This window comes from Mya arenaria, chromosome 8 (assembly GCF_026914265.1).
Source record: "Mya arenaria isolate MELC-2E11 chromosome 8, ASM2691426v1".
NCBI lineage: Eukaryota > Metazoa > Mollusca > Bivalvia > Myida > Myidae > Mya > Mya arenaria.
The window spans coordinates 66,798,543-66,818,861 of record NC_069129.1 but is presented as its reverse complement, the minus strand read 5'-3'; the positions used below and the strand labels follow the sequence as shown (position 1 = coordinate 66,818,861).

Here is a 20,319-nt window from a genome sequence, read left to right as displayed (position 1 = left end):
ATTATCGTTAAACGCAATTTTCCTTATACTGCTATTATATGCCGATGATATGGCTCTTCTTGTGGGGCCCCAAGACGATCTTCAAAACAGCTTTAATCAACTACGTGAATATTGATCTCGCTGGGAATTACGTATAAGTAATTCAATACAGGCAAAACATTTTTTTAAGTGTTTACGCGGAGATGCGGAACATTAATCAGTGAACAATGGTTTTATGAAGGTGTTTAATCAGAATTTAACTATCTGGGCACTATACAATCGTATTGACCTTAAAGTGTTGCAATAACCTTTGAGCTAACAACACTGGTGTTTACATCTCTATTCGATAGTTCTGGGAAGGGGATAAGGCTTTTTAAATTGGGGGGAAATGTGCCCTTTTGACTGAAATTGGGACAATTTTGTCTAGAAATAAATATGAATTATATTAAAAGACATCTTGACTTTCTCTAAGTTACACCAGCTCTTCCATCAAAAAACAGATCTGGTGGTCCATTTTCAAGGAGAAGTACTTTCTGTTCAAAATAGAAATGTCAAAATAGGGAAAAAGGTATGTTTAAGCATTGAGAATGGGGTCGAATTTTGGCTGTAAATACAACACACACTTAATTCTATCAAATTTGAAAGATATACAGTCAATTATTTTTAGTTTTATGGTAACAATTTGTGTTTGACACCAAACAATTCCATTGAAATCCGTAGTGGCTGGCATTGACCTCTACGTGTGACCTTAACCTTTGGACTTGGAACACAAATGTTATAAACAACACATCTTTCAATGCTGCAATGCTGACTTTAAAGTCAGCTTGACTATATGCATTTCTTTGGAAACATTTATAAAAAACAACAACACAATCATGTTTTAGAAATTTTAGAACTTTATATATGCAAACATAGGAAATACAAAAAAAGGTTTGACAACCGATATGAACACTCAAAAGCAGTGGCGTAAAACAATAGTGCCAAGGTCATTCCATGGAGGATTTCAATAAATGACATATGTTCGATTGGGTGTTAAGCCAAATCATTCCATTGTGGTCAGAAATATAACTTGTACTACTCAATAAAATATTTCTATAAGCACTTTTGCATGGCAAAAATAGATTTAAGGGAATCTCAAGCGGCTGCAAATGTTTGTCCATTTTCCTCACTTATAAAGGGAGATAACTGAACAACTATGATGTACTTGTATATAAATAAACCAGAGTGATACTTGCTACACATTAGAAACATGCATATACATTCTCCTATGAATTTTTGTACAGGCTTTCAGGTTGTTGTCAACATTGACGTTTTTGCAGAACAATGACAATAATACGATACAAATGCTTTAACATAACCTCAACAAAAGTCATTTTAAAAGATGAGCCTAAGTGACAGATTGCAGAACAAGTTATAAAGACAGACTAAGTTTAAGATTAACCATGTGCTATTACTTATTAACAAAATTTAATCCTATAACTGTTCAAGTGATTGTTTGATTGACAACTGGAAGACGGTAAGCAATATATACCCTAATTATTAATCTAAACATTCTCTAAACAAATAAAAACCCACACTTAATCCTGATATTCTTTGCTCTCATCACTTCACAGTGTTTTTTTTCTAAAACATATCCTCCACATTCAATGGATGCTTAAAATATTTATTGGACTTTCTTTGGTTGATGTTTCTTCATCTCCGTCATTGTTGTTATACGGCTCTCCTACACCAATATCCTAACATAACATTCTACAGTTTACACTCTCATATATCACAATAAAAAGAATGTTCCTATACAGAAGCGTGACCATGTAAAAATCTATGAGGTGAGCCGTGTCAGTCGGAATCACTATCTAATGCCGCTCTTCTTCTGTCAAACTGTAAAAATAAAACAAATCCAAAACATTCGTTTCATTAACAAGTTTTAGATAAAAGGAATGATTTTTGAAATTTGACGTAGGGTGAAAAACATGAAGAATGTTATGTGAAGCATTTTATTTTAAGTTATTCCTAATCTTTGAACACGTGATAATGAGAACAAAGACAATATGGATGTTTTAAAACAGAAAATTGAAGAAATACTCGATATACTTAGACATACTTGGACATATTTCAGTCATCAAAATTAGACTTTTATATGAACAAGCTCAAATTCTTATATTATTACTTGGCATCAAATTTTTGAAAAGGCCCAGCTATGTAAAATGAAGAAATTGAGCATGTCCAGAAAGTATTTTACCAGTGCAGGGCTTGTGGGCTTATGCTTATTTCAACCACTGATACTTGGACATACTCGGACATACTCGGACGTGATCAGACATTCTGGGACATACTCAGACATACTCGGACGTGATCAGACATATTCAGACATACTTGGACATACTCGGACAAACATGGACATTCTCAGACATACTACGACATACTCAGACTTACTTGGACATACTCATACATACTCATACTTGGATGCTTAAGGTGCAACAATCTGTTATACTTCTGTTAAATATCACAAATGTTCAAGAGTAATTCAAAGTAGTCGCCTGGGGTCAGTGCCATTAAATTATTTGCATATCTTCAATTTACATAATCTTTTACCTGTATAAATGTCACAAGTTGTAACAAAATCTTTTTGTTTTCTTCAACTTTGTGTCTCTTTATTTCCTCAACTTTGTGTTATCATTTAGTACTTTAAATACTTCCGGTAGTTTAAATTCATAAATATGCAGCAAAATAACTATAATATGACACTAAAATAAATTTCAATTTATGACTAAGATTGACTTTATATTAAGATCTTTATTGATATGGTCGTACACATATAAGTTGGGCTTGAGTTCCCAGGTTTGTGTGTCTCAAATAACTTCATTCTTAATAAAGGTTACATTTAATACCAATATAACCATGTTTTCTCACCTTCACAGTCGTAGTCTTTTTTGTTCTTTCATTCACTTGTGCTAAAAGTCCCTTGAGTTGAGTTTCATCTATCTGTAAAAAATAACGATACAAACTTTTACAAACCTCGCTTACATACCCAGTACATCACAAAAATCCACAGCCTTATGTATTTTGAGCAGTTAAGCAATAATTGTCTAAATGAATATAACATAATTAGAGCTTTTAAATCAATAATTTCCTTGTCATATTAAAAATGTTCATTAAAACATGCATATATTAGAGAAAGTAAATTTGTCGCCAGTCCTACTGTTGGAGGGCGATACCAGTAAAGAACAACTTGTCGCCAGTCCTACTGTTGGAGGGCGATACCAGTAAAGAACAACTTGTCGCCAGTCCTACTGTTGGAGGGCAATACCAGTAAAGAACAACTTGTCGCCAGTCCTACTGTTGGAGGGCAATACCAGTAAAGAACAACTTGTCGCCAGTCCTACTGTTGGAGGGCGATACCAGTAAAGAACAACTTGTCGCCAGTCCTACTGTTGGAGGGCAATACCAGTAAAGAACAACTTGTCGCCAGTCCTACTGTTGGAGGGCGATACCAGTAAAGAACAACTTGTCGCCAGTCCTACTGTTGGAGGGCAATACCAGTAAAGAACAACTTGTCGCCAGTCCTACTGTTGGAGGGCGATACCAGTAAAGAACAACTTGTCGCCAGTCCTACTGTTGGAGGGCAATACCAGTAAAGAACAACTTGTCGCCAGTCCTACTGTTGGAGGGCGATACCAGTAAAGAACAACTTGTCGCCAGTCCTACTGTTGGAGGGCAATACCAGTAAAGAACAACTTGTCGCCAGTCCTACTGTTGGAGGGCGATACAAGTAAAGAACAACTTGTCGCCAGTCCTACTGTTGGAGGGCAATACCAGTAAAGAACAACTTGTCGCCAGTCCTACTGTTGGAGGGCGATACCAGTAAAGAACAACTTGTCGCCAGTCCTACTGTTGGAGGGCGATACCAGTAAAGAACAACTTGTCGCCAGTCCTACTGTTGGAGGGCGATACCAGTAAAGAACAACTTGTCGCCAGTCCTACTGTTGGAGGGCGATACCAGTAAAGAACAACTTGTCGCCAGTCCTACTGTTGGAGGGCGATACCAGTAAAGAACAACTTGTCGCCAGTCCTACTGTTGGAGGGCGATACCAGTAAAGAACAACTTGTCGCCAGTCCTACTGTTGGAGGGCGATACCAGTAAAGAACAACTTGTCGCCAGTCCTACTGTTGGAGGGCGATACCAGTAAAGAACAACTTGTCGCCAGTCCTACTGTTGGAGAGCGATACCAGTAAAGAACAACTTGTCGCCAGTCCTACTGTTGGAGGGCGATACAAGTAAAGAACAACTTGTCGCCAGTCCTACTGTTGGAGGGCGATACCAGTAAAGAACAACTTGTCGCCAGTCCTACTGTTGGAGGGCGATACCAGTAAAGAACAACTTGTCGCCAGTCCTACTGTTGGAGGGCAATACCAGTAAAGAACAACTTGTCGCCAGTCCTACTGTTGGAGGGCGATACCAGTAAAGAACAACTTGTCGCCAGTCCTACTGTTGGAGGGCGATACAAGTAAAGAACAACTTGTCGCCAGTCCTACTGTTGGAGGGCGATACCAGTAAAGAACAACTTGTCGCCAGTCCTACTGTTGGAGGGCGATACCAGTAAAGAACAACTTGTCGCCAGTCCTACTGTTGGAGGGCGATACCAGTAAAGAACAACTTGTCGCCAGTCCTACTGTTGGAGGGCGATACCAGTAAAGAACAACTTGTCGCCAGTCCTACTGTTGGAGGGCGATACCAGTAAAGAACAACTTGTCGCCAGTCCTACTGTTGGAGAGCGATACCAGTAAAGAACAACTTGTCGCCAGTCCTACTGTTGGAGGGCGATACCAGTAAAGAACAACTTGTCGCCAGTCCTACTGTTGGAGGGCGATACCAGTAAAGAACAACTTGTCGCTAGTCCTACTGTTGGAGGGCAATACCAGTAAAGAACAACTTGTCGCCAGTCCTACTGTTGGAGGGCGATACCAGTAAAGAACAACTTGTCGCTAGTCCTACTGTTGGAGGGCAATACCAGTAAAGAACAACTTGTCGCCAGTCCTACTGTTGGAGGGCGATACCAGTAAAGAACAACTTGTCGCCAGTCCTACTGTTGGAGGGCGATACCAGTAAAGAACAACTTGTCGCCAGTCCTACTGTTGGAGGGCAATACCAGTAAAGAACAACTTGTCGCCAGTCCTACTGTTGGAGAGCGATACCAGTAAAGAACAACTTGTCGCCAGTCCTACTGTTGGAGGGCGATACCAGTAAAGAACAACTTGTTGCCAGTCCTACTGTTGGAGGGCGATACCAGTAAAGAACAACTTGACGCCAGTCCTACTGTTGGAGGGCGATACCAGTAAAGAACAACTTGTCGCCAGTCCTACTGTTGGAGGGCGATACCAGTAAAGAACAACTTGTCGCCAGTCCTACTGTTGGAGGGCGATACCAGTAAAGAACAACTTGTCGCCAGTCCTACTGTTGGAGGGCAATACCAGTAAAGAACAACTTGTCGCCAGTCCTACTGTTGGAGGGCAATACCAGTAAAGAACAACTTGTCGCCAGTCCTACTGTTGGAGGGCAATACCAGTAAAGAACAACTTGTCGCCAGTCCTACTGTTGGAGGGCAATACCAGTAAAGAACAACTTGTCGCCAGTCCTACTGTTGGAGGGCAATACCAGTAAAGAACAACTTGTCGCCAGTCCTACTGTTGGAGGGCAATACCAGTAAAGAACAATATATATAAAACCTTGGTAGATTGGTTACTCCATTCTCACACTTTAGTTCCACTTGTCCATTTGCATGTATGTACATGTTTTGAAGCCAATCATGACATAGATAGATCTTTTATTTCCTTGAAGAGTATATAAAAGTGTACATCTAAATTTAAATATAGCACATAATCCCCGGCCATTTGTAAGACGTCGAGCCAACTAACCTTTCCCTGTATCTGTCCGCTCCGAGCCATCTGTATCAACATGCCTTCAATCATCTTGGCCTTCTCTGGCTTAGCCACTGCTATAGTGTTCACTAGTCATACAAGAAAGAAAAAATAGTTTAAACAATTTTAAAGGTAGCATAATGTATAACAAAAGTGCCATGGAGTGATCATTCAAAAATTGGTATAACTCAGAGGTAGCCAGAGGTATGGCCTAGCAGTACATGCGTTAAATGTACATGTACTTGGCAACATGTGTATCAAGTTTCAGTTAAATATCTTGAACAGTTTTTTGAGTTATGGTCAAGGTTTACAATTTGGAAACAAAAACAAGACAAGCTAAAAATAAGAAACCAAAGACCAGACCAAATATTTATTTTCTATAAATATTGTAGAAATAAACTTAAAATCTGTTAGTATACAGGGCTTTTTCACCAAAAATTGTGAAGAGGCCTAGCCTTTTCATTTTGGGAAATTTAAACGCGTGAAATTCTGCAAATTGGGAAATTTGAGTGCGTAAATGCCTCAAAAATGGGAAATTCAACATATGAGGATTGAAGACACCTTTTAAACACTGGTCAAGGTATCCATATGAAACATTGAACTCATATTGCAAAAAACAGGCTCATATCTTACATGTGAGTCTACTTCTAGCTGATTTTTTTCAATTATGACCTTTTTAATATGAAATGTGTACAAACACTCGACAGGGTCAAGCTTGAAAGGTCTAAAATGTATGGACTTCCAATTGATACACATGCAGATCTTATTGGGGGAGAAATCATGTCTTTGACTTCTCTTTTTTAACATGACACAATGACAAGAGAGGGAGAGAGATTAGTTTTGATCTTCATAGAGTTGATTCTTAATCGAAGGAAAGAATTGATAACAATATATGGACTAATTGGTCCTCGAAAAATGCTTAAATTATACAGCATTCTTCTTATGTTAACTTAAAAGATAAAAAGAAAAAATGTGCTCAAACAGAATACATTTTTATTGTAAATTTTTGAAGTAAGATCTTCCTTTTTGGGAAAAATATCTGGGAACTAGAGATTGCTTTTTTGAAAAAGCGCTTGTCTCCCCTATTGTGTGGTCGTAGCTGAGAAAAAATAAATGATGGACATGAAATTTGTAACTTTGGACTGGAGACAAACCAACAGTGAAGTTTGGTTTATTCGATTATATTAAATAGTGAAGAGAAGAAAGTGTTGTTGATTAATCATGGAAAATGTAAACGAAGTTTGCATTGTATGAAGTTCCTGGGCGCAAGCGTTATTCAATTATTGATCGGAAACCATTTTTCAGCTCACAGTCATCGTGACCATGACCTTTTACCTACTGATCACAACATCAATAGGGATCATCTACATAACCAACTTGCATACCAAGTATTAAGTTCTTGGGTGCAAGTGTTCTTTAGTTACTGAGCGGTAACCATTTCTTCAACTCAAGGTCATGGCAACCTTGACCTTTGACCTACTGATCTCAAAATCAATAGGGGTCATCTACTAGTCATGACCGACTAGCGTACCAAGAATGAAGTTCCTGGGTACAAGCGTTCTTAAGTTATTGAGCAGAAACCATTTTTAAGCTTAAGGTCACCGCCAACGTATCATTTTTTACCTGAAGGTAACCTTGACCTTTGACCTTTTGATCTGAAAATCAATAGGGGTCATCTTCTAGTCATGAACAACTAGCTTACCAAGTATGAAGTTCCTGAAACCAAAGGATCTTTAGTTATTGAGCGGAAACTTTTTCTTCACTTCAAGGTCATGGCAACCTTGACCTTTGACCTAGTGATCTCAAAATCAATATGGGTCATCTTCTAGTCATGACCAACTAGCATACCAAGTATGAAATTCCTGGTTGCAAGCGTTCGCTAGTTATTGAGCGGAAACAGTTTCTTCACCTCAAGGTCACGGTGACCTTGACCATTGACCTACTGATCTCAAAATCAAAAGGAGTCATCTACTAGTCATGAACAACTATGAAGTTCCTGGGTACAAGCTTTCTTTAGTTATTGAGCAGAAACCATTTTTAAGCTTAAGGTCACTGCCAACATAACATTTTTTACCTGAAGGTAACCTTGACCTTTGACCTTTTGATCTCAAAATCAATAGGAGTCATCTAATAGTCATGAACAACTAGCATACCAAGTATGAAGTTCCTGGACCCAAAGGATCTTTAGTTATTGAGTGGAAACCGTTTCTTCACCTCAAGGTCACGTTGACCCTGATCTTTGACCTAGTGACCCCAAATTCAATAGGGGTCATCTACTAGTCATGACCAACTAGCATACCAAGTATGAAGTTCCTGGGTCTAAGAGTTCTATAGTTATTGGGCGGAAACGAAGTGTGACGTACTGACTGACTGACTGACAGACTGATGGACTGACTGACGGACAGGGCAAAAACAATATGTCTCCCCATGAATGGGGGAGACATAAAGATATTACACGCAAATGATTTTTACATGGAAGGTCACCACGACCTTGACTATTGACCTTGTTACCCCCAAAACAATTGGGATCATCTAGACATCATGACCAACCTCACTTCAAAGTTTGGTGAACCTAGATCAAAGCATTCTCCTGATATTGCACGGAAATATTTTTTTACATTAGAGGTCACAGCGACGTTGACCTTTGACCTTGTGACCCCCCAAAATATAGGAGTTTTCTAAACCTCATGATCAACCTCCCTACCAAGTTTGGTGAACCTAGGTCAAACCATTCTCAAGATATTGAGCGGAAATGTTTTTTACATTGGGGGTCGCCGCGACCTTGACCTTTGACCTAGTGACCCCAAAAACAATAGGGATCTTCTACACCTTATGACCAACCTCCCTACCAAGTTTGGTGAACCTAGGTCAAACCGTTCTCAAGATTTTGAGCAGAAATGTTTTTTATATTGGGGGTCGCCGCGACCTTGACCTTTGACCTAGTGACCCCAAAAACAATAGGGATCCTCTACACCTCAAGACCAACCTCCCTACCAAGTTTGGTGATCCTAGGTCATGCGGTTTTCCAGTTATCGATCGGAAACGAAGTGTGACGTACGGACGGACTGACGGACTACCGGACTGACGGACAGGGCAAAAACAATATGTCTCCCCCAGAGAGGGGGAGACATAATGAAAAAAATATCTGAAAATTGGGAAAATATGCCATTTTTCCCAATTGTGAAGTAGCCTCATTTCGGCCCCTAGCAAAGAAGGTGAAAAAGCCCTGGTATAAAACATATGTGGAATTGGCAAAATTTTACCAGACCAATTGGCCAATCAAAGCAGGATGAGATTACATCATTGAATTTATAACAAGCCTTAATGCATCACCAACTCACATCTCGTCCTGGCAGATTGGTCTAGGACCTGACTGAGGATGCCATGTTTCATCTCTTCCATCTGACGAGCCTTCTCTTCCTGATCCTTGTCACCCCCGCCAGGGCCTCCCTGAAAGCAACACAAAGTACACTTAATAAAGTAAATGTATGTCAATTATTCTGCTATGAACCATCTGTGCTATCCATTAAACAATTAGTGAATTACAACACCAAAAGAAGAGGGCCAAGCCCTACAACACTCACTTGATTTGAACTTAATGGTGCTCTAATCATTTCTATAATTATATAAAAGGGCATTTCTCTTTGGTGACTACAGCAATTTAACTAGTTCTCAAACTAATGCAAGGTATTATGCCCATACACATTCTGACCACGTTTGGTGATGATTGGACAAATGCTTCTTTAAGTATTGATCAAACAAGACCAATTTTAGGTAATTTCTGTTGTAATTAAAAGCCAAAAACTATTTTTATATTTAAAAAAGATATGACTTTTTAAGTAATTGAGGATAAGACCCATCTTTGGTAATTTCTATAATTAACGGAAGATCACTTTTGAATGACAATAGCAATATGGCTGTGTATGAAACTTGTCCAATACACATTATGACCAAATTTGATGTTGATTGGACAAAGGGTTCTAAACTAAAGTTATTGATCGGACAACATACTGGATGCCGCCAACCCAAAAGCTGCTTGCCACAAATGAAACAACTGGGTGAAGGAATTTGATACATGGTCTCCTAAGGATCATTTCAATTTTCTGTGAAATTATTTTGATAACGGGCTATTTTCTTCTGTAAGGAAGATTTTCAAAGTTTTTCCTAATGGTTTTCATGGAAACCAGATTTCTGCATGGAACCAGTTTATTATCTTGTTGTACTTGTTTTTTAAACTACAGATTACAGTCATCGATTTTTAAGCCTGTTCGCATATCACGACGATCGTCTGCTTATTTCCTGTCACCTGTCAAATCTGATATTTTACCTAGTTGTGAAAATCACTTTTAAAGTGTAAAGTCCACTAAATTTAAATCACACATACGTTGTGTTGCAGTTTTGTCGATAAAATATTATTTTAAGAAGTGAATTTAAAATCTAATAATTTATTGTATTTGACATGGTCATATTGATTTAATTTGTGAATATGAGGTACGAAGACTATGTGATTTAAATAGAAGTAACAAATCATGCTTTATTCGTAGTTTAATCTCTGGCATATCAATGCGGAACTCTTTCAACATCACTGTTATGAATGATTATAAAATTATATACATAAACGAACGGTAATCTAAATAAAAGGTGAAAACTCGATTCTACATAAAATCATGTACACAGGTCAATCAATCTTTATACACAAATTTAAGCCAACCACTAGGTCTACACTAGCACACACAACACAAGCTTGTTTTTATTGTTTTTCAGGGCTCTCACTAGGCTGAACATTTTGGGAGAAGTGACTTCTCCCTTCAGTCAATTTAGGGAGAAGTGGGAAAACTATGCCATACCACACACCTCAGTTTATATTCACATTCAAATTGATTGCTATAACTATATAAAATGTTCATAAAATAATGTATAATTTTTGGCTCAGCAAAAGTGTATTTGTCAATGTCACATAGTTTATCTCCAAATAGCATCTAAAAATGAAACAAAAACCAAGACAGCTAAGGATTTGAAACAATCAAAATGACTAATTAATTAACTGTCAATATAGTAGGGGGACAAATCTTATTTTGGTATGTTCGGGATAGGGTATGAATGTCACATTCAGCTATGCTGTTATTTACTTGTCTCTGGCTAAATAATTTTAAATATATGCTGACATTTAAGAACCAAATGACATTTAAATCACTGTCCTTGATGAAAACTTTACCAATACATAATGAGAGGTTGAGAAATTAACTCGGAAAATTGTTCTGACAAAATGGCGATCTCGCCGATTTTTTTGACATCGTAAACAGGAGAAAAAAATACTGTAAGTATTAAAACTCTACAAAAAGCAAAATAATAATAATAATATTTTTTTGTGTTTACAAATCAATTTTTTATCATGAACATTTCACTAAAACCAATTAAATATTTGGTGATACGTCATGTTATTGGTTTTCTTAGTTACACCTTGTCGATGGCCCGATATGGCTATGACCGTCTGCTTCAAAAGCAACAATGTTTAAAATGTCTGGCATTGTTTGTTCAATACATATATATCAATTACTTTTTAACTTCATCAATGCTTGACACAATTTTTCATAATTATGTCGCCTTTTCTATCTCATTTTAATGAACGTATATCATATTATCAGATTCTTCTCAATGTACATTCTGATTGGTTAACTTTCAATAGCTCTGCCTACCGGCGATGTTTTGGTAATTGGATGACACGGCCCAATTATCGGATTAGGGGATTACCCTATGGCTAATTGCGATGTTTTGACTAATGGGACAGTGGCCAAATACTCGCTGAATTACAGATTTACAATGTGTTAAAATTTCAGCAAGGTCAATGTTGCTTTGATGACACAAATGGGCCATTTATTTGTTTTATTTATCATCAAAGGCGGCTCTGTCAATGAAAAGGGCACAGCGGGGCGTTTGAAAAGGCAGCAGGGCGCCATAAAATGGCAGCGGGGCGCCCCGCCACGCTAATCATGCTTAGCTGGAGCACTGCCAAAATTGTTCTATATATACCTGACAGTGATCTAAACTGGATTGAATTTTACATTAGAGTCGTTATTTTTACATAAATATAGTCTGGGTCACGAATACCCTTTTATTCATGTACATAACCTGTCAGATTTGTCCCAGATTTACAGATATCGGGATACTTGATAAACAATCGACACATGTAAGAGTTTTATGATATCTGAAAATGTTTTTGGCATAACTGACAACGACATTTAAATAAATATGTGTTTAATAGGGCCTAAAAAAAAATTTTGTTTGGTTAGGGTTACATCCTTTTCAAAAATAGGTAGGGTAGGTAGGCTTTTTATTTATTTTTTTTATTAGGCTTTATATAAGAATATCATTTTCATCATTGGAGAATGGTGTTAAAGCTATATTCTGTATAAGCGTTTAAGGTTTTAACTACATATTGAAAAGCAATTAAAAAAAAAACGAAATTTTTTTTTTTTTTTTTTAGTTTTTCAATTTTTTTTTTTAAAACTGACTATAAAAACGGTAGGGTCGGCGCCTATTCCGTAGGTAGGATCGGGTAATCTGAACCAAATGTATTTTTTTTTTAGGCCTAGGCAATAATATTTTGGTAGAAATTTGAATTGATCATTTCGAAATTGTGACCACAAAGATTCTCTGCACAAAGACTGTTCGCTACTTTTAGTAGTGGACGTCAACGCCATAGTAAAAAAATCGTCAAAAGACTTGTTGGCAGCCATTTAGGTGCACTAGATTGTACATTATCAGTGCTGCCAGCACATTGCAAGTATACTCTTTGAGGAATAAAGCATTCACTTCAGATGATGTTGAATTACGCCAAACATATATATATACATGTATTTACATACGAAGTAGAGATATTCGACTAGTTGTGTTATCCGAATTATAAGTCAGCTAGATAACCTTGATTCTATTGAAAAAACTACGTGACATACATTAAGTACGGAACACCAGTTGATAGAAAAAGTAATGCTTAAATTAACAGAATCAATCGTGTTAGCATACACCCATCTGGGACTGGAGTTCTGCCATTCTTCTAGCTCGGAGAGCGTCTAAGTCGTCGTCGGCCATGTTGTTAGGAATTTAGACTGTGTTTTATTATTTATGTCAGGAATCGATCTTCTACCATGAAAATTGACACCAGTCACAACTGATCTTGGTCAAGTGTACGCTTCACCTTCTTTTACAACAGAGCGTCTATCGACTGAGATGTAATTAGGAAATAAACATGGCAGGGAAAAATGATAGAAATATTTGGGAGTCGTTTATAGGAAATATTGACCTTGTCATTCAACAAATCGAAGGTAATTTGTTAATATTTTAATATAGCTTCATTATTTGTATTTCACGTGTTCACTTATGAACAAGGTCTTCCTTAAATATTTTAAGTTATTACTCATGTTATTTCTGAACCACTTCGCACATGTGGTTGTGTAATCAAAACACAGATTCCACCGCTGTGATCAAAGAAATATTTATACAAAGTCTTACCAGTTTGATTGAAGAAACATGACGGTCAGGAAACCTGGGATGAAAATTGTGGTATTTGCGGGCCTTTTTAATGCACAAGTCATTTGTAACCACGGCCTCCCCAGGTCCAGAAAATAGCAGGGACTTTGGCTTTCGGTCCAAGCCCAGGTAAAATTCCTGCTCTGTGGGGACGAACTGCTGAAAAAAATCCCCGCCAAATACCCCCGCACCCCAGGGGACCCTAGGTAAGACCCATTCCTCGCTATTCCCGGCATATACATGTTCAAGTGTGTGTAAAATAAGATGTTAGCTAGTTGAACTGATTAATTATAACTTTAATGAGCCTTTTTCATCAAGCCACTGAGCATTCACCTGGCACTGCAGGGCCACCTTGAAGGTAAAAAGGTATCTCCAGTACACCCCAGACCTGGGGGGCCATGGTTACAATTGACTGGTGCAAAAGACTTTTAAAAAGTCCATGGCCACAGTCACACTAGCACAGACTTTCCTGACTGAGCTGATGGGGAAGCTTGTTTTTACTGATGCGCTCTACAAGGTGGGTAGTCTATTGATATAGGTGTCCTCTTTCCTCAGAAATAACTGAATATCACCGACCCACCCCTGTTGAAATCAATCTGCCTCAAGGCTTTAACTTTAATTCTGTTTTGTTGAAGGGTGGTTGAAATTTGGGATTTTATCAAATGGTGGGTAAATTTAAGCCGACAGTCTTTTTTATGCAATAATTTAAGATTGTCCCACCAAATCAATACATTTTTTGACTTAGCAAGGAGGCAAATTAAGGGTGACAAATCTTATAAAAAATGTCATTTAGGTTGAAGCTGAGAGCTGTGACATGTCATTTCGAACGTTTTGACTTTATCAAAGATATCCCTTAACCACTGCAACTCATACGTAGTGATTTCACTTGACAAGTATTCTGTTTTAATAGGAAAGGGAACGAGACCCTGTCCAATATTTTGTCAATTTAGTTCTGCTTAACGGTCCAGCCTATTGTGTATATTAAATACATGTATGTTTGACATTCAATGTGCCAGTAGACTTAAAATTCCTTATAACAGTTTACTATGCAAACAAGGAGTACAATACACTTTACAACACACCTAAGGTAAAAGTAATCTATAGCTCTGCATACATGTCATGTGTAACACATTTGTTTTTGTTTTAAATTGTTTCTCTCTTTAGAATGTGAGGGTAGATCTGAAACTCCTCCAGGATTCGAGTTTGAGGCTTTCTGGAGTGACCTTGGTAAGCAAATCATTGTATATCTTAGGCCTAAAAAATAACTGTTCCCCAAAATTATTAGGTAGAGTAGGTAGGGACTATTATTTTTCAAATATACTTTATGTCAAGATCATGCTTTTGTTTGTAACTATTTCTTGAAAATGTTACTCATATATATTGCTTTTATTATGGAGCTTTATTTTTTTTTCCAAATATTATTGATGTTTAAAAAAATGTGTGTTAGTTTTAGCTATTTTTTATTTCTTTTCTTGTAATTTAAAGGGTTGGTGACATTTATTAGGTAGGGCTTGGTTATCCGAAACAAACATATTTTTTTAAGGCCTTAGTATTCTTACAAGTGGCTAGAATTAAGAATTTGAGACTGTCTGACACCTAAATTGTTACAAATCTTAACGCATTGCAAGTTCTTGTTTCCAGTCAAGTTTTCATAATAGGAGTTCAATGTTTTTATAAATTATTTTAAACACATTCACAAAGGATTAAAAACTACATGATGAGATTTGGGTTTACAGTAATACCGCATTGTTTACTCTATCTCATCATATGTAATTGTAGATACAAAGCAAGTCATAAAAAGTTTTTTGGCAGGAAAAGTATTCAAGGCAGTTTCCCATGAAGCGACCAAACTCTCGCTGGCCTACTCAAAGTCGCCTCGACCTTCCAATGTGGAGTGTGAGAGCTTGCTGGCTGGGGTGGAGAAAACCCTTATAGGCTTAGTCCACATCCACAGCAAACTGCCCAAGACAGCAGGTAAAATAATTAATGCTCAAATTCTTGTTCAGTTGACTCCAAATTCTATTGATAATTACATGTAGACTACCTTTGCATTCATATTAACTTTTAGTATTGAGGGGTGCCAATTGCTTAATTATCCTATTCCTTTCAGACATGTATAATCTGTTCCAATTTTTATGCTCTCTTTTGAAGAAAAGGGGCTTATATGATTGCAAATGTTCATTGGTAGTTAAACTGGTTGTTCTCAGAATAGCTCTAAAATTGCTTGACGTATGACAATAAAACTTCAGTAGCAGATTTCCCTTTACTAGCTGTATGACCCCACTTAATAAATCAAAGCTCAAGGGGGGGGGGGGGGGGTTATAGATATTAAATATTTTGAAATTTTTGCCCTCTCTCGGTCCAAAATCAAATGTCAGTGCACGCAAGGCTGGGACACAATTTCAAAGATGTCATTTCTGAAATGACATAATGTGCGCATACAAATTGGCACGTTTTTCTAAAAAAGTGTGAATAAATGGCTTATAATTCCAATTTAAGGCATATAATAAAAAGAAAAATGGTTTGTTTTTTGTCAGATGGCAATATATATGACCTCATAAACACCAAAAGTGAATATATCATTTGTGGCTATGCCATTCGTGAAAAATATAATGCATCTTTCTGACACATTATATATTGTATATGGTGTTTTTTTAATTAATGTTTTGGTTAAATAATCAATTGTGACTAAATCACTATCAACAGCTGCTGACTTGAACAAAAACAATTTATGTGAAAATGTAACAATTAATTAAGTGTTTAACAAACAACAATCAAGAATATACTAGTTGTTATGGTAGGTATTATAATGCCGTGTATTTTCAGGCTTAACCCTGAGAAAGCAGATAAAGCAAGCAGTGCAACAGTTGGTTAAGGAGATGAAGACACTGGCACAGACTATTCACACCATGGACACTGGGTAAATGCACTGTCGGATACACTGTACTCTCCTGGTTTCTCCCAAAAATTGTATATTGTTGACAATCTCTGAATAATGACATGTTTTGAACATTTTGACTGATAAAATGTGACTTGTCTTTGTCTTAACTTGTTAGCTACATTTGTACTATTAATCATGTGATTGCACGCACATATGGAACATCTTTCAGACAATTTTCTCAATACAAGTAGTCAATCCCCTTGTACTACATTCATACGCTTGTTATCAATCTGCAGGAGTCCTGAACAGCTCCAGCAGACGGGCATGGTGTGGGACGGCAGTGACAAGTTCTATCTTCTTCCACAGGGTAGGGACCAGGGTTTTTACATGATTTAGGGGTGAGGGTGATAAAGGTTTTGCACTCTCTCTCTTGGCCTTTGCACTAAGGTCTCCAGTACTTATTTTTACCCAAGAAACCAACTGAAGAGTGACTAATATCAGCTTATAAGTTATCTTCTCAATCAAGCGTTACTAACTGTTACCAGGTATAAACTCAACAGTATAATATTATACCGTAACAATGCGAAGGAATAAACCAAAATCCTAGAAGAAAAATTGTTTGAAGCAAATGTTATAACAGTACTTTACTGAACTCGATTTGACTTTAGGAGACTTGTTTCTCATTCAGATAACAAGGCTGCTGTGTCACGAGTGTTGGATCAACATGTTCCCATGGTAGACGATGCCCACTCGGAACTCACAGAGGTCGGCTTTACTTTATGTTCTAGATCTGTATTTTCATATTCACAGTAAATAATTGTTGTAAGTCCACCTAAATGTTTCAGCTCCTTTCTATCATAGTTATTTGGACTAAATGATTAAAATTAACTCCTTATAAATTCTACCATTCTGGATAACCATGATACTTAATTCTGTTATACTTTATTAATTGCATGGGACAATTGACTGACAAAATTGTTTTTAAATAAATATGCAAGAGGCAGGGTAGACAACTCTTCTTCCAATGAATGTGCATGTTACAATTAAATATTCTTCAATAACCATGTATAGTCAGTAGCCTCCATGGCTTTGTGGTCTTGTCTACTATGAAAAATGATTGTACTGAAAAGGCGGACCCAGTTCAATTCTGGACTTTGCCAGAATACTTCACATGGGGAAGGATCTGATACCTTGCGGAACCAATGAATCTGCCTCATTTAATATTCATGATTAAGATATTTTATTAGCCATATCCCTCATGGAACACAACAAAGCGTAGCGTTGTAGTGTATTGGGGTTATCTGATGATGAAATTTTAAGTACTTTTATCAAAGCTTGTACTTTATTCAGATTGGTAATCCCTTATTAGATCTTTTTGTACATGTACATGTATTAAGTTTTAAAACTGCTGATTTCTCTCAATGATTAATATCTTCCAAAATCCCAAGAGGAATATAAGAAACATATGATAACATTTGTTATATACTGCCTCTGGAAACATGCATCAGAATGTGTAATTGTGAAATCTATAATGTGATGTTTATGTGTTTCAGGCGTTGAACTGTGAAGAGGATGACGATGGTCTTGATGAATTTCTGGGGCTTGAGAACTCCAGTTCCCAGAATGACCAGCACTGGTCAGAGAACGACAAGACCGTCATACAGTACTGTCTGGGCCTCATCAAGTGCTCAAAATCCCTACTAAAGAAGGCCCGATCCGCAGTGAGCGCTAATGGGGACTGCAGGACGGAGATGGGGGTGGTTCAGCTTGATGACCTCGCCGAGCTGGTTGAGAGGTTGAGTCCAACTGTGGATGAACTGGCCTCCTGTGTGTACCCGCCTCTCAGGTGCTCAGTTGTCGCACAGAAGGTGAGATTAAGATGGACACTCTGGACAGTGTGAAAAACTGCATGTATCATATATTTCATTTAAGTGTGAAACAAATGTCAAAATATGAGGAAAGCCACTAGTATTTTGCATAAGTTGACTTGCAGCTTAAGTTTACATGGCACATTTCCCTTGTCATGTATTTACCGGTAGGTCTGACCCTTATGCAATACTGTGCATGCAAAACTTCATATTTCAGTCATATAAATTCCGTTCAAATGTTTTAAAAACAAACCTAAATGCATATATGTTTAAAAGACTGCCTCATTGTAAATATGGTGTTGTATACTTTTATCTGTATTTAGGTCAAAATTTGTAAGTTTCAAGTTTATTAAGTACAGTTCTACACTCATGTGTCCAGTGTTGTTTTTTCACTATTTTGGGAATAAGGCTGTGGCCTTTCTGAATAAGTCATTTTGACTAAAATTGGGAATTACAATTTTGCATAGAAACTATAAACAGAAAAGATAAATCAATATTATATATATGTAGTTTGTTTCTTAAAAATCAAATTACCCATCAAAAACAGAATTCAGGATACAATTCTTTTTTTCCTTTAATTTTCAAAACAGCAATTGGGAATTTTACTAAATTTTTACAGGGACAAATAACATTTAATCATACGCCCAGATTAAAAAAAAAAGTTTGTGTTTTTGCATTTGGAATGGGACTGAAAGTTTGGCCATAAATTTGTCATGTTTTTAATAGTTGACATTTATTTTACAGGCTGCTGATGTAGTCAAAGCCAACAAAGAAGCCATTTTATTTTTGAAGTAAGTAAAAATATTGCAGCATGTGCTAATTACTGTTTTACATAATTTAAAAAATGTGTAAAACCCGACCACATTTACATATTAATGACATGAAAAGTTTTTAGTTAATTGTAAATAAATATACTTGCCCAATATTGTAAAGAAAATTAATTCTTGGGCCAAAAATGTCCTTGATAAATTCATACTCAAAAGAAATGAAATTAATTTATTTTCTTTTTATTGTCCATTTCATACACAATTTTAATGTAAAAGATTTAAATTACTGTTCTCAGTTGACACATGGCTTCATGATATTGAGGCCTGTGTCGAACAAAACATAGGATACATATATGCATAGGAAGAAGTTGGAGCAATTCAGGAGCTTCATTCATCTATTGTTTTGCTATTGTTATGCCTAAAACAAGTATAGAGTGTGACTGGTTAAGTGGTACATGGGTCAGCCTCTCATCTAGAAGTTGTGCATTCAAGACTCTCTCATGACATGCCTCCACTAGATGACTCCAGTGCTAGTTGGTACTCCTCAACAGTCAACATTAACATGATTTTGAACATGTTTCCAGGCAGAGCCAGCTGACGGGCGAGGATGACCAGAAGTGGGTGGAGTTCCTGAGGCGAGCCAACACACATAACTTCAACAAGCTGAATGCCGCCCTCACAGGCACATGAGCAATGCCTTGGGACTGTGATAGTCTGTTCTTTGATATCATCAATGCTTTAAACACTCATGGATGTTTTTGTCGAACACTTAGATGACAGTTACTTAAGAAGCAAACATTTGACTTAAGATTAAGTAATGAAGTCATTCATGATAGCGTATCATAGCATACTCATCTCTGCTTCCTTCAGGGAAGTTCTGTTAAAGTTGTCAGTTATTGTTATTGTGGTTCGTGGATGTAGAAAAGGTCAAAGAGATACTGTCATAGCCTTGGGCATCTTTTAGTCTTTGGCTTCTTAAATGATTTTTTTAAAGCAAGCAAAAAATCAGAAACCTTTAAAGGTATTGGCATGAAACTTGTGCATGTTTTTAATTCATATACCTGATAACACTTGTGAAGAAAGGCACATTACTTTATGTTATATATTTTCCAGTTTTTCCCCTTGGTCACTGACAAATATTTGCATCCACTGACAGTCTTGGGCTGGAATTCAATATCAGTCTTAATTCATATTGGATCAAAGAACGATGTAGCTAATCAGATTACTTGTTATTGATAACTGACCAATAGAGTGAATGAAGTCAATAATGTATGACCTTAAGAATGACTTAAGTCACATATTGAATTCCACCCCTGACTTGATTAATAAGTCCAGCAATAGATAGGCTTTAAAGACTTTATTAATAAGCTGTTTGTTTGTC

General features: G+C 37.0%; 2 protein-coding genes across 2 annotated transcripts; one reads left to right on the top strand and one right to left on the bottom strand.

Annotated features, from left to right (window-relative positions):
* Positions 1 to 855: 855 nt before the first annotated feature.
* LOC128243223 (programmed cell death protein 5-like) lies at positions 856 to 13,066 on the bottom strand. The gene is made up of 5 exons (XM_052960832.1): positions 12,919 to 13,066; positions 9,237 to 9,345; positions 5,893 to 5,984; positions 2,890 to 2,961; positions 856 to 1,857 (listed from the first exon to the last, which is right to left on the bottom strand). The coding sequence occupies exons 1-5, from the start codon at positions 12,982 to 12,984 to the stop codon at positions 1,816 to 1,818; spliced, it is 381 nt and encodes a 126-aa protein (XP_052816792.1). The 5' UTR covers positions 12,985 to 13,066; the 3' UTR covers positions 856 to 1,815.
* LOC128243220 (cyclin-D1-binding protein 1 homolog) lies at positions 13,063 to 20,319 on the top strand. Its single transcript, XM_052960830.1, has 9 exons — positions 13,063 to 13,217; positions 14,587 to 14,649; positions 15,235 to 15,396; positions 16,249 to 16,342; positions 16,600 to 16,670; positions 16,992 to 17,068; positions 17,857 to 18,171; positions 18,916 to 18,962; positions 19,523 to 20,319. The coding sequence occupies exons 1-9, from the start codon at positions 13,142 to 13,144 to the stop codon at positions 19,626 to 19,628; spliced, it is 1,011 nt and encodes a 336-aa protein (XP_052816790.1). The 5' UTR covers positions 13,063 to 13,141; the 3' UTR covers positions 19,629 to 20,319.

Coding starts and splice junctions, on each gene's coding strand:
- LOC128243220 (XM_052960830.1), top strand. CDS start 13,142: ATGGCAGGGAAAAATGATAGAAATATTTGGGAGTCGTTTATAGGAAAT. Junction 15,397..16,248: donor CAAACTGCCCAAGACAGCAG/GTAAAATAATTA, acceptor GTGTATTTTCAG/GCTTAACCCTGAGAAAGCAG. Junction 18,172..18,915: donor GCTCAGTTGTCGCACAGAAG/GTGAGATTAAGA, acceptor TTTATTTTACAG/GCTGCTGATGTAGTCAAAGC.
- LOC128243223 (XM_052960832.1), bottom strand. CDS start 12,984: ATGGCCGACGACGACTTAGACGCTCTCCGAGCTAGAAGAATGGCAGAA. Junction 9,346..12,918: donor AACTCCAGTCCCAGATGGGT/GTATGCTAACAC, acceptor TGTTGCTTTCAG/GGAGGCCCTGGCGGGGGTGA. Junction 2,962..5,892: donor GCGGACAGATACAGGGAAAG/GTTAGTTGGCTC, acceptor TATTTTTTACAG/ATAGATGAAACTCAACTCAA.